General features: G+C 47.1%; 1 protein-coding gene across 3 annotated transcripts in view; it reads left to right on the plus strand.

The window, feature by feature from the left end:
* The window catches only part of mylka (myosin, light chain kinase a), a 45876-nt gene that overhangs the window by 20532 nt on the left and 11912 nt on the right, over positions 1-13432 (plus strand). For all 3 annotated transcript variants that reach the window (XM_042079913.1, XM_042079921.1, XM_042079905.1), the window contains exons 11-18: positions 1771-1923; positions 4762-4899; positions 5499-5696; positions 5918-6164; positions 6389-6466; positions 6929-7734; positions 8891-9007; positions 9826-9894. In XM_042079913.1, coding sequence (XP_041935847.1) covers positions 1771-1923; positions 4762-4899; positions 5499-5696; positions 5918-6164; positions 6389-6466; positions 6929-7734; positions 8891-9007; positions 9826-9894 — 1806 coding nt within the window. The remainder of the gene's footprint in view (positions 1-1770; positions 1924-4761; positions 4900-5498; positions 5697-5917; positions 6165-6388; positions 6467-6928; positions 7735-8890; positions 9008-9825; positions 9895-13432) is intronic.

Raw genomic sequence — 13432 nt, forward strand, 5'->3', positions numbered from 1 at the left:
GATCTCTGATTGAGTGTTTCCCAAGACGCCCTGTGGTGTGGTGCCTGCCCTTGCCAGCAGGGGGCATTGGTAGACTTCCTATTCTAAAATAAGCTGTCCCGTAAATGCTCAGTGTATTTTATGACAACTACAAAAACAAGTTTACAGGGTAGAGGGACTACTGAGATGTGCCTATTCTGAGAGGCAGAGGCCGGTTCAGCTCAGAGGCTCTGTGTGCAGTGGACTGGATGTCAGCTATTGCCTTTCCTCTCTAAGAAACCTGCCAAAGACTTGCTACTCAAACAGATTATTTACCCTTTTGTCTTTCTGTGCAGCTCACTGAAATGTTTGTTTGAGGAAGTAGTCTGCCCTTGGTTATGAATGACAGCATGGATCTTGGAGATTATGTTTCTGAGATGGAGTGGCTGGCTTTTTGAGGAGACATTGGAATGTTTGATTAGTGTTGTTGGTTTCATATTATAGGAGACTTGAGAAGATAGTTTTGGGATTGGGATTTAAGAGGATGAATATTCACAACTTAGCTTTTTTTTCCCTATAAGACTTCAAGCTCTACATAACACCTCATAGATACTGGTTTGCTGTTAAACATTGTGACAAAATGTGTTACTTACGGACCACAAATTGGCCAATATAATGACCTAAATGGAAAACACTTTTCCACTTGGCAATTCTGAGATGACACGTCCATTCCCAGCAACGCTTTGTCACTAAATATGTCTGCTCGTTAGGCTGACACAAAACACTACAGCCAGTCGAAGCCAAATTAGATGTTGAGGAATTGCATAGTCAAAGAGCTTAAATATGCCTTGGAAAGTGAGCAATGGCAGCTTATCTCTCTCATGTATAGTGTGCAGTCATATGGTTTATATACAACCATTGGACTGTAATAGCCACATGTTGACAATATTAAGCTGAAAGCTCTCCAAACATTCTTTAGCCTCTTATCAATTCTCTATCAGAGAAAACAGGGACAGGGGCCCTTCTAGGTAAAGGATTACTCATAGTTTCCACAACATGTTTTATACCTTTGTGTTGCGGTGAACAGGAAGCCCAGATGTCTAAAAAAAAAGGCTGATGCGATCTGTTGGCCACAAGCAGTGGAACGAGAGTTTTTAATGTGTACTACTGTACGAAAACAGGAATGGATCCCATGACCCTGCACGTCTGGGATAGAGGCACCGGGCTGTTGAAACTCTTTACTGCTGGAACCAGCAGTGTGAGCTATCACAGTGTCAAGTCCAAATGCAAGCCCCAGGAACCCATATAAAGGAATATTGTGCATTGCTCCCTTGTGAAATCTAACACCCAGCCAGACTTGGCGAGTGCTTTGCCTGAAAAGCAGACATCGTTGTGCAGAGCTGGATGATTATGAAATCTCCATGAGCTCAACAAATAAAAGTTGACATGGATTTGAATATGCCCTTCTTGGGATGGATGACCTCACAGAGGCCATTGGCTTCAGCAGATAGTGACAGAGGATCACTGGATATCAGGGTCAAAATGTTATCTCTATAACAGCCTGTCAGCACCTTATTTACACATACTGTAGTATATTCCATGCCATGATTTATGGGATTACACGGTTTGGAGCCCTCTTTCAACATATTGATATATACTCAGAACTCAGAATGCATTATTATTTGTTTCTTCCATTGCCAATGCAGGCACATTTATATCCTTCATATCTTATTACTCCAACATGTATTCCTAAGCATCACTTGTGTTCGTGTGATAAAGTGTGAAGGTCTCCCCTTCTCTCTCTCCTTCCAGATAAGCCATGCCAGCATGCCCAGACCGCATTCGAGAGGGGCCAGGCTCAGCTCACGGTGCACGGGGCACTGCCAGACGACGCCGGTTCCTACTTTTGTGTGGCTGAGAATGAGCACGGGCGAACCGAATGCTCCGCCATCGTACTGGTCAAAGGTGGGCCGCTGTTCTTACACTCTCCTCTCCTCTCGCTTTGTGTGCAGAGTTTCTCTCCCTCTAACGTCCCATCCATTCCAACAGTCAGGAACTCCATTCGGCCATGTCAGGTTTTTTTAAAAACAATTTAAAGAGACCTCCCTGCATTCTGCATTTATATTCTGCTTACTGCAAATGGATGCAGTAAGCAGCTCTGGGGGTTTGGGTCGTGTCACATTTGTTAGCTTCTGACTCCACAGCACACTGAGCACTTTCTCTGCTGTACCTTTCTGCCTATTTTAAGACATGGAAAAAAGTCCCCCCTCTGTGCTAAAATTATCCCACTGCCATAAAAATGTCCAAAAAGAAGGAGAGGACCATAGGACTTGAACATCCCCAGCATGTTTTCATATCAAATGGTCATCCATCTCTCTCTCTATGCCTATTTTTAAAGGACTGTCAGCTACCTTCTTGGCCAAACTGCATCTTACCATTGCTCATGTGAAAGAATCAGGGCTTATTGTCTCAGGAAATCTCAAGTGGACCATTTAAATAAGCAAAAGATGTCTCCATTTTGATAATCTCTGATAAGTGAATGCCAGTTCTCTTTTTTCGTAGGCTGGTTATTTTAGGCCTAGACGTACAGTACTGTAGCATTAAAGGAAACATCTGCTTTCTGCATTCCTGCGTGCATCTCGTCTGTCGGTGCAAAGGTTCAGTTCTGAGTGGGTAAAAATGCGAAATACCATCAGTTTCCCACACACACCACCACCAAGCCAGTCTGCACTCTGCAGGCTCTCCTACATACAGTACAAGAGACAGAGAAGAGGATATGTAAACATTGAACAAATAAAGAAACAAATATTTGAAGTTAAAAACGTACTATTGTCTCTTCTATTTTATAGCATGTTTTTCATGACTCTGAGTGTGGTCTTGAAGTGGGCTGCTGGGTGCTTTTAGGAAAGCATGGGTGCATGCATGATCATAATGGCCGTGCCTGTACTGAGTAAACTCTTCTGAAAGTGAGAGGAGAGGAAAGGTCTGAGAGGCTACACTGGAGCTCAGCTGTCTAAGCAGCGGTGATGGGAGCGAGCTGGAGCTGCTCGATGTCCAATAATCCCCCCCCCCCCCCTCCCACACACACACACACACCCCCTCCGTGGCATTTGGGCAATGTATACAGACGATGGGATGGGCCAGAGTTTATGGCAGCCCCCCAGCCCTGTCCAAAAGGGTCTTGTGGGGGGGGGGGGGGGGGACCTGGAGCAGTGGCACAGAACGGTGTACCATACATGGAGAGCTCAAACTGGACAAGCCTCCCGGTCTCTTTCTCTCTCTCTCACTCTCACACACACACACACACACACACACCCACCACACACACACACACACACAGTGGTGGTTTCCACTGTGAAGAAGAAATAGCCTCCTTTTTTTAGCCTGGATAAAAAAGTAATCATGAAAGCTTTCAAGAATGCCAGGGATGAGAAATTTATTCATTATAGTTTTTTTGAGTCTGGTTTCCATCTCCTGTTTTCTGGTATCATCTTAACAGTTATGATACCTCGGGGAAGATCTGGGAATGTGTTTCTGTTTCAGAATGAACTTGACAGTGAGTTTATATTCAGTTTCATCCCGAGTCGATTAATTTTCACGCTTCTATGAGTCAGTAAACTTGGAACGAGTGCCACCTTTTCCCTTCAAAGGCATGGAGTACTGCCTTGGAGAAGATTGCCCTAGCACTTGCACACTGAGCATGTCACACAATGCTAAAAACATAGCCTTTTCACTGTTGTAGTTGGGTCTGATTGAAAGAACTCATGCTGAGGTTGCATTCAAAGGAAGTATGTAGGTTGTGGATCCAAACTCTGAACTCCCAAAATATCTTGTGCCGTCTTCTCCAGCATAAATAGGCCAAAAAGTCATTGGCGCAAAGCTCATTCAGTGTCATTAACAATTAAGATTCTATGAAATCAAAACGAGAGTCTGCTAGGGGTCACTAAGTGCAGCTTTAATGTGATTTGACCCTCTCGGAATGATTTCTGGCTCAGTGGATGCATGCTTATGGCTCACTGCATCAGGTCACACTTGGGCAGCCTGACTGCTGTAATGTCTTAATGGCCGCCGAGACACTGTCCATGCGCCTCACCAGAACGCTGCTCTGAGGATGGTATTACACTGTGTGTTTTCCCAAAGACAATAACACGGAGGGCTGCTTATGACATTACGGCATGTTATGTGTCCTCTCCTGGACACTTGTTTATGCATTGGACGTGCACTGGGAGTGGGTTGCCAGAGAAAATAAACTAAATCTTCTGTAACTGTTCGATGGCACACTATCCTGGAGGGGGGGAAGCATGAGAGAGAAAAGAGAAAGAGAGAGCGAGAGAGAGAAAGAGAGAGAGAGAGAGAGGAGATCGAGTTTACCCACTGTAGTCCCGTGGCATGGTGAATGCATTAGTTTCCCCATACTGTATGAGATGGTGGCCAGCTGATATTTTGATGTTGGAAACGTCCGAGTCTTTCCCATCTGATAGAGGCGGTCTCTGGGGACGCGCCCTCAGGGAGGACATGTGTACACTGTATATTCCTGTATCTGATGTGCCAGAAATAAATCACACCCCATTTACCCACTCCACTCTGTGTACTTCTTGTGACATTTCAGTAATTAATGTTGATGGTTATGATAATAAGAATAATCACTGTGACCGGAAAAAGGACACAGTGGGAGAAATGGATGCCTATGCTTTCCACTTCACTTCTGCATCGGTCACTCTGACCTCAGCCCACAGTTGTATTCGAACTAAGTGAGTTATTTTGTCTTTACCACAAGTTGACTGACCATTTGTTCAATTTCAGAGAAGCCAAGTGTCAAAAGGACTAAAGCTACTAAAGCGGTTGACCCAAGTAGACCGTCCGCACCGGTGTTCCTGAGAGGCCTGAAGGACCTGAAGGTGATGGACGGCAGCCAGGTGATCATGTCCGTGGAGGTGGCAGGTAGGCGGCTCTCTCTACGTAGCATCTGATGCTAACTGTCACTGACCGCCATCTCCTAAACTGGGACGCTAAGACCTGTGGCTTTTGTTCTAAAGAGTCTGTTTGCTTTGCTGAGTGGTATTTCCTCTGAGGCCTCTGGAGATGAGATGTTGTGGAGCACTCTCACTGTGTGCTCTCGTTTCCTCCCAGTGAGTGACCTGAGGGCATGATTCCTCTCAGATTATTATATAATCTCCCAGACTTCCTGTGTGTGTGTGTCTGTGTGTGTGTGTGTGTGTGTGTGTGTGTGTGTGTGTGTGTGTGTGTGTGTGTGTGTGTGTGTGTGTGTGTGTGTGTGTGTGTGTGTGTGTGGTGTGTGTCAGTGGGAGATGTCACATCTGTTCCTTGGTCTCTTAATTTCCTTGGGACCCTAAAATGTCAGTTCACATAGTAAAATAGTCTTTGATAGCTTTAATACAACTGTAGGTGTTGATGTTTGCCTCAATAGTAGCTTGGCATTTGTCATATGTACGTGTAAAATCATCCTTCTTAACATCTTGACTGGACTGACACTGAACTCTTTAACTAATTGAATGCCCTTCACCTATACCATTTCCTAGGCAACCCTCCACCAGAGGTGGTGTGGCTTCACAATGGCAAGGAAATCCAGGAGTCCGAGGACTTCCATTTCGAGCGGAAGGGGGGCGAATGCACTCTGTTCATCCAGGAGGTGTTCCCTGAAGACACGGGCAAATACACCTGTGAGGTGTGGAATGAGGTGGGAGAGGCGCGCTCCGAGGCTTCTCTCACTGTGCAAGGTACACATGTCCACTCTCTTCAGTCCCTGGCCGGTACCTACCACTACCGCCCTAATGCATGCATGCTGATTAGCTGATACTGTGTTTGTTTATTGACTCAGGTACTGTGATGGGCTGTGGCCAAAAGCCTCTGTGATTACTGAGCTCTCTTAATGATGGTCATTTTCTTGTGGCAGTCTTCCTCATAGCCTGTTCTGTTCTGTGTTGTGTGGGTGCTTTAGAGCCTCAGGACGGTGTCCAGCCCTGGTTCATCACCAAGCCCAAGTCCATGACAGCCAGCCTCGGTCAGCACATCCTGCTGTCCTGTGCCATTGCGGGGGACCCTTTCCCTGAGTACGTGTGGATGAAGGATGGCCAGGAGGTGTCAGCAGGGGCGGACTTTGACATCCTGCAGAAGGAGGATGTGGTCTCCTTGCTCATCAGGAAAGTGAGGCTTCATCATGCCGGGGACTATGAGATCTACCTGAAGTAAGAATACAAAGACAAATCCAAATAAATCCAAATTGTTTCTCTGTTTATATAAGACTTGCAATAGTTTACATAAAATTATCTCATTGTGCATTGGTCACCTTTTTAAGATTTTCAAAATTAGGATCAGACAATCAGTCATGTCAATTGTCTATAATGTGCCATAGGTCTAAAACAATGACTGACATGTTTTCTGAACAATCTGGTTTTCTGTTGTCCTGCAGGAACAAAGTGGGAGATTGCAGTTGTGTCGCCAGCCTGCTGGTCACCGAGGGGAGCTCCCCGGGAGAGTCTCAGAGAGAGTAGGTCCTCAAGTGAAGAGTGCCTGAGCTGGGAGTTATTTTTAATGCACCTCCTGCCCCCAGATCCTGGCTCTAAGTCAGACTAATCCCCGAATCTAACCAAATAAATTGTTGACACTACCTCCTCCAGATGTGCCATTGTTCTGAAGGGGGGAAAAAAAAAGCTTGGGGCCCCCACTTAGACCAAATTGCCTTATATGGTTACTGAAGTCATCTGTGATGTAACTGTGCCTTTGAATTGAGCTGTGCTCTCCCCTCTCCATCTCTAGTTAGGTCTCTGTGTGTGTGTGTGTGTGTGTGTGTGTGTGTGTGTGTGTGCCGGCCCGTCCACTCAGGTCTCTCTAACCGCCTCTTGTTTTGTTTTTGTTTCTGTGTTTTCTTTTTTTCTGCCCCCCCCCCCTTCTTCTTTCCTTTCCTTTGCTTTCCTTTGCTTTCCTCCTCTTCCGGTGGGTGCCGATGCAGAGAGGGTGGTGGGCCTGTGGGAGGAGTGGACAGGACATTGCAAGCCAGGGGAGGAGGAGGAGGAGGAGGTGCAAGCGAGGGACACAGCAGTAGCCGCAGCACCAGAGCAGCACAGCAGCAGCAACAGCAACAGCAACAGCAACAGCAGCAGCAGCAGCAGCAGCAGGGACAGCAGCAGGAGCAGCATCAGGAGGAGGAGGAGGAGGAGGAGGAGGAGGCCAGCGGCGGCGGCAGCAGCACGCAGGGACTCCTGAAGCGGCGCGTGGAGACCCGGGAGCACCGCGAGGACGAGATCCGCCAGCTGGAGCCGCGGCAGCTGGACTTCCGCACAGTGCTGGGCCGCAAGGTCAACACCAAGAGCGTGTCCGAGGAGGACCTGAAAGAGATCACTGCGGAGCAAATGGACTTCCGGGGCAACCTGAAAGGACAGGTGCAGCCCAAGACCCTGTCAGAGGACGAGCGCAAGGGCAAGGCCCCACAGCAGGTTGACTTCAGGTCAGTTCTGGGCAAGAAGGCCCCGCCTGCTGCTCCCCCCAAGCCCCTGGACAAAGGGGTCCTGGGAAAGAAGCCGGCGACCGGCATCGAGAAGAACGGTGAGAGCCCAGCATCCAACTGCGTGGACGAAGGAGAAGGGATTATGGCCAAGACACCCGTGTTCATGAAGAAGCTCAGCGACCTGACCGTGCTGGATGGCCAGCGGCTGCATCTGGAGTGTCAGGTCAGCAGCATCCCCGCGGCCACGATCACTTGGACTCTGGAGGGGAAACCCATCAAGGCGTCCAAATTCATTGTTTTGGCCAACGAGGGTGAGTACTACGGCTTTTTTTATACATTGTGTCGATCACATTTGCAACAATTTGAAATTATGACCACTAAGACATCCAAGAAGGTATGATTCTTATGAAGGTTTTGTTGACCTGATGCTAGAGCTACAGTAAGTTGCTCCATTAAGTTTAGCTCTCTTCCAAAGTTCCTCAGTCCTGAAAACCTAGCCGACTCCCTACCCTTCCTTAGTGGCTTCTGACAGTAGTGGCTTCCATGAACAGAGGAAAATCAGATCTCCCAACTGATGAAGATGCCCTGTCATCATGGCCACTTTATTCTGTCCTCTGTGCAAGTAATGGTTCTCCCCATAAAAGCGAGCGCTGTGTCATATCTACAACTTGTTATTGCTGTGGTATAAATAGGAGGTGTTAAAAATAGAGGACTCCCTGGTTGGGCTCTCCTGGGGACCACTCTGCCAGGTTCACAGGCATCCACAGCTACAGTAACTGGCTCTGCTGGGGCAGCCCTGGATCATGTGTTGATGGGTGAACCAGCTTAGAGGGGGCCTCGCAGAGCCCTGCTTGCCTTGTTATGACATTCTGGTCATCTGGGATAATAGTTTGTACATAGTGGACATTCAGAGTCCAGAGATAATTAAACAGTGGATGAGAGGGCAGCAGTGGTGGCGACAAGGAAAGGATGCTTTCACATTATATACTGCTTCCTCTTTGGCACACTGTTGTGTCTTATGAAATGTACAGCATATTTATAGTGTATAGTGTTTCTTTGTAAGTATACATAAGCTTGAACATGAGTTCCGTGAGAGACAAGTCGTTGAGTTTTCAAACAAAGCAAACTAAGTGAAGGAAATCTTGGCTCCCATCACAGAAGAAGTGTTGCAAGATGCATTACACAACACTACACTATGTGCATGGCGAGTGCAATGCCGCCTCCCAAGAGGTGTTGTGTCTGTACTTTGGATGTCTGTTGTCCACTTTCAGTTTCTGCTGTTCGTTCCATGCATAGTTGTGTGTAACTGTAGCATCTGTAAACACTCCTCTCTTCCCATAAACATACTGTTAGCATCTCGCCGTGCCAAAGCCCCAACAGTTGTCCCCTCGGAACCTAAGTAAACTTTTCTGCAGAGGAAAGGGTTGCTTCTCATTTTGTAGCGTGTGTGTGTGTGTGTCTGTGTAGGAGGACGCTGTTCCCTGACCATTAACAAGGCCCTGCCGGAGGACGAGGGCCAGTACACATGCCGGGCGGAGAACGCGGGCGGGAAGGCGGAGTGCTCCTGCGTGGTGCTGGTGGACGGTGAGTGCCCCAAGTGTATCTGTTCTCTCCCCAGAGGCCCCGAGGCCAGGAACTTCCTGCAATTACACTCCGCCGTACAATTACCCGTCCCTGAGCCAAGCACGTCGTCCTGCCCAGGCCTGCTCCTCACAAACACAAGCAGGGCTACTGCTCCTGGTGGCATGAAACAGCCTCTTATTCATTAGGAAATGTCTTAAAAGAGCATATAATTTGGTGCCAAATATTTCAATGGAGTGCAAAAGACATTGACCTCTTTTTGGTATTTGACAACGGTATTCATGCTTATTCAAATATACATGTTTCTGTATTATGCTTGAATGCCTATTTTCAGTTCCTGGGCCGTGACAGAGCCCATTTCCCATTAGGGACCAAAACTCATTTGAAGGGTAGATTCATGACAGGAGTCGTTGTAAGAGACAAGACTCCAGGGCCTGTAGGACTAGGTCATGTAAAACTAAACTGACATTAATGGTGTTGCGGTAGCGTTTGTTATGAGCCAAAAATATATGACCGGCCTGTAGTTCAATGCTGGATTTAGAAGAAATATAGTGGCACTGTAGCCTATGAAGTAGTCCTTATTGTATATCTCACACAGTATATATGTGTCACTTGCCGGGCCTGTTAGCCATCACACTGTCACAGCAAGCCATTGTACTAGAGGATTGCATGCAGTATATGTTTAAATGCATGCACAGTACATAAAATAGTGTGTGCTTTTGCCATTGTATTTGCAGTGTGTAAAATTCCTCTTGGCCAAGGATAATGACTTCACGAGATATCTCACATGTATCTCCCTCTGTTGTCTCTTTCTGCTCCAGATCCTTCGAACAAAAATGCCTCACCAGCTGACAAGAAGACCAAGAAGCCCTCCGCCCCTACCACAGAGAGTGAGTTTTCCAAAATATGCGCTTCCTCATGTCCCAAAAAGGAGAGCCGTGGGATCTCGGAGCCTTTCCCACTGCCGCCACCCGGCCTCTGTGTGAGCGGCTCTTTATAGCACGCAAACAAGAAGGAAAATATTGTTCTGACCTGAGACACGCTCATTAAGTCTGTCCGTCCCATCTGCAGCGGCCTCACCACTTGCGCCGAGGCTGCACACGGAGCATGTATCATGTGCGCGCTCTGAAGAAGCTTAGGGTTCACACTGGTGTCCATGTCAACACTGCAGCCCTGAAACTTTATCTGCAAAGCAGCGTTTTGCAGCTCCTTACAAGGAGCGTCTGTAAAATTTATGCTCCTTTTTGGGGTTAGGGCAAAAGAGGTGTTTGCCGCTCAGATCACAGTAATCTTCCCGTGCTAGAGGAAAATATTCATGAGTTATGTCTTACTTCCTTCTGCATTCCTCTTATGTGAGATTTAGTGTTGGGTACATTAATGTTGGGATGCCTGTAGCAAACCTTGCCCTGTCCTGTCCTTTCTGGAGGAGCTGATTTAGCTTCACTTAAAAGTCCCACGCAAAGCTAAAAAGCATGTTTAGTTTACCCTTCCTCCAGCTTTCACAGTTTATACCCCAGCCACCAGCGCTTTTGTCTACTTAAATGTTTGAAAGAGCTGACTAAGTGGTGTTTTACTGTACTGGACACTTAGTAGAGGTATGTTTGGAAGACAGAGAGAGAGAGAGAGAGAGAGAGAGAGAGAGAGAGGAAAAGAGAAGAATAGGTAAAGAGAGAGGAGAGGAGAGGAAGCCCTTCTGCATGGCTACCCTGCTCTGCTCACTACCCCTCCTCTCCTCAGACTTCCTTGTAAGGCGTGCGTCCTGGGCCAGCTCATTGAGCAGGCTGGCCTCAATACTTTGGACTTCAGCAGAAAACCTGCCAGCTTTCGGTTATGCTCTCCTCCAGCTGGAATGTGTGCCTGATCCAAACGAGCCTTTTCCAACCGGACCTTAGGGTGGGGGGGGGGGGGGGGGTACGGTGTATTTACCAAATGCAGCAGGTCCAGGATTGACATGAGAAACAGGCTTGATTAGTCATGCACATTGAACATCACAACAGCATGGATTTACAGCAGATACATCTTTGTCAAAAATTTGGCACATTTGCTTTTGTCCATGCAGGCTATGTATGGCTATTAAACACAACTGATCAGGTCACGGGGCCTTTGTCAGAACCTCAGATTTCTGGTTATTAAGCAGCTTGATTTGCCTTAATGCATTTACAGCAAATTCAATTTATACTGAATGGTGCACGCAAGGGGGAATAAACAGTCGATGGCGATCCAAGCCAGAATTTTTGAATAATGCTTGAGTCTCTGTTGTGGTTCGCAATAAATGTGCCTTCAATTTCAACAAGTGTCTGGGTTCAGAAAAGAGGTCTTACATTTCAGGCCATTTTGAAAGCTTTCACAAAATCTAATTACACATTCTAAGTGGATAGCCAAACAGTCCCCCCCTCCCCCCCCAATAGTTGGGTGGAGATGACAAGCATGGGGAAACGTGTGAAATACTTAATGCAACACAAACAAGCAGTTCCTTTATCCCTGCTGGGAAACACTAACCCCGGCCGAATTTATTTCGTTTTTACCCGGAGGCCCTCTCAGCAGCCAGGGATCCGTCCAGCGTTCAGAGTCCACTCAGCCCATCTGGGTGCATGACCGACGCTGAACCCACTGCAACCCTGGACTCTACCTCCCCACCCCTACCCCCTCCCAGTAAGGCTGCAGCCCCCTACTCAACTCAACATAATTCTGCAGGAGTCCAGGTCCCTTCAGCCCCATATACGCAGACAAACCGTGTCCAAACCGCTTAAACAGGCCCCCCATCTCTAAGCACATTGTTGGACCTTAGTATGGAAGGCCCATCAATTTGAATGACAGCATCAAATCACTTGAGAGATTGCCTTGAGAGTTTGCACACATAAAAATGTGGCTACTTTAGTGAGTAGTAGCAAAGCTCTTAGCACATGAAGCTGTTGTGATCAGATCAAGCATTTGCAATGTGGTGGTCCCACACAGACCAGACTAAACACTGGAATAGGAGGTCAGGTCCCCTCAAAAATTGGATGTAGCTGTGGTGAGCAAGGGTTTTTGGAGGGCTAAAGGGTGGCGTATCGTTGGCTGAAAGTGTCGGTTCTGGTCGGACAAATTTTTGACAGCTCCAGTAATGCTTGAGAGGAGCACTGGGGCCCGGCAGAGCACAGCTGACTGAGCGCACCTTGGGTACACCGCTCCAGAATCACCGCATCCGTAAGCCGATAAGCCCCTCAGCTCCAGCAGGGCAGACGATGAGGAGCTTCTAGCATGCGCTGTGACCAGAGAAAGCCACAGAGGGATTGTACCAATGTCCACTTCCTGGAGGACAATGGCCCCTCTTCACAATGGCACCTCTTCTCCCGGTTAATGTGCTGTTGCTTACGTTGAATGTTGAAGACATGTTTGTGTCTGGGTCACAGTATTAGTGAGGTTAGCATCTCTCAGGATTGATAGCAACACAAAAATGTGCTGACTTGCATGTCATCCCACATCTGTCCTTAATTCTCGAGAGCTCGCCTGTGGTCAGGCTGTGATAAAGTTGTGTGTTTGCACAAGCGCTATAGGACGACATCTTGGAAACTTTTTATTGCCCCGATGTCAAAAGACCCCGGTGGTTCAGCTGTGTATCTTTTTGAAATCAAAAACAGGAAATTGATGAGGAGGAGGCAGACGTCACTGCAGAAGAACGTGCCGAGCACTGTATCATTTTTATAGCGCTGGCCAGACGCTTTCTGCTGCATCACTCTGCACTCTCCTTGGACAAACGCATCGTCTCCCCAGGGCCAGATGATTTGCTACCTATGTGCCCCCTGTTGCGGCAGCTGTAGATGTCCTCACGCAAAAGTCTCCCTCCTTCTCCTATCTCTCTCACCCCCTCTCTCACTCTTTTCCGTCAGTGTCCTTTGACCGTTCTTTCATTATTATCATTCCATTGTCCACAGTTCTAACACATTCTTCTCGGAGACATGAAAAGACTACAATCTCTTATAGTTCTTGGAGCACTCCAGACCACGACGGTGCAGTGTATGTCAGAAAAAAAACTCCTTTGATTATTTAATGGACCTTCTTCTATAGGATCAAGGGCCAGTCTGGTTTAGGCTTTTTGTCCTCTCTGTGACTCCATATCTATTCCTTATCTCAAACTATAATCAAACTATAATTATAATCTCAAAATACAATCAAAATGGTACCAATTAGGTTATAGCCACCGAATGTAATATTTTTTGATCAGAACTAATACAATTGCTCAGTTGGCCGTAGCTCTCTAAACAGATGTTACTGCCATGCATATTGTATGTGTGTATTTTCTTTTCAAATGACACAATGTGTTTGAGTTTTATTGCAGTCTGCACGGCAAAGTTAATTTGTTGTTGAGTTTTGACATGGAGCTGCACTAAATCAGACCCAGCAGTGTTGTGTGTTCCGTACGAACCACTGATTCCTGTATGTGGGATT

The sequence above is a fragment of the Alosa sapidissima genome, chromosome 2 (assembly GCF_018492685.1).
Source record: "Alosa sapidissima isolate fAloSap1 chromosome 2, fAloSap1.pri, whole genome shotgun sequence".
Taxonomy (NCBI): Eukaryota; Metazoa; Chordata; class Actinopteri; order Clupeiformes; family Clupeidae; genus Alosa; species Alosa sapidissima.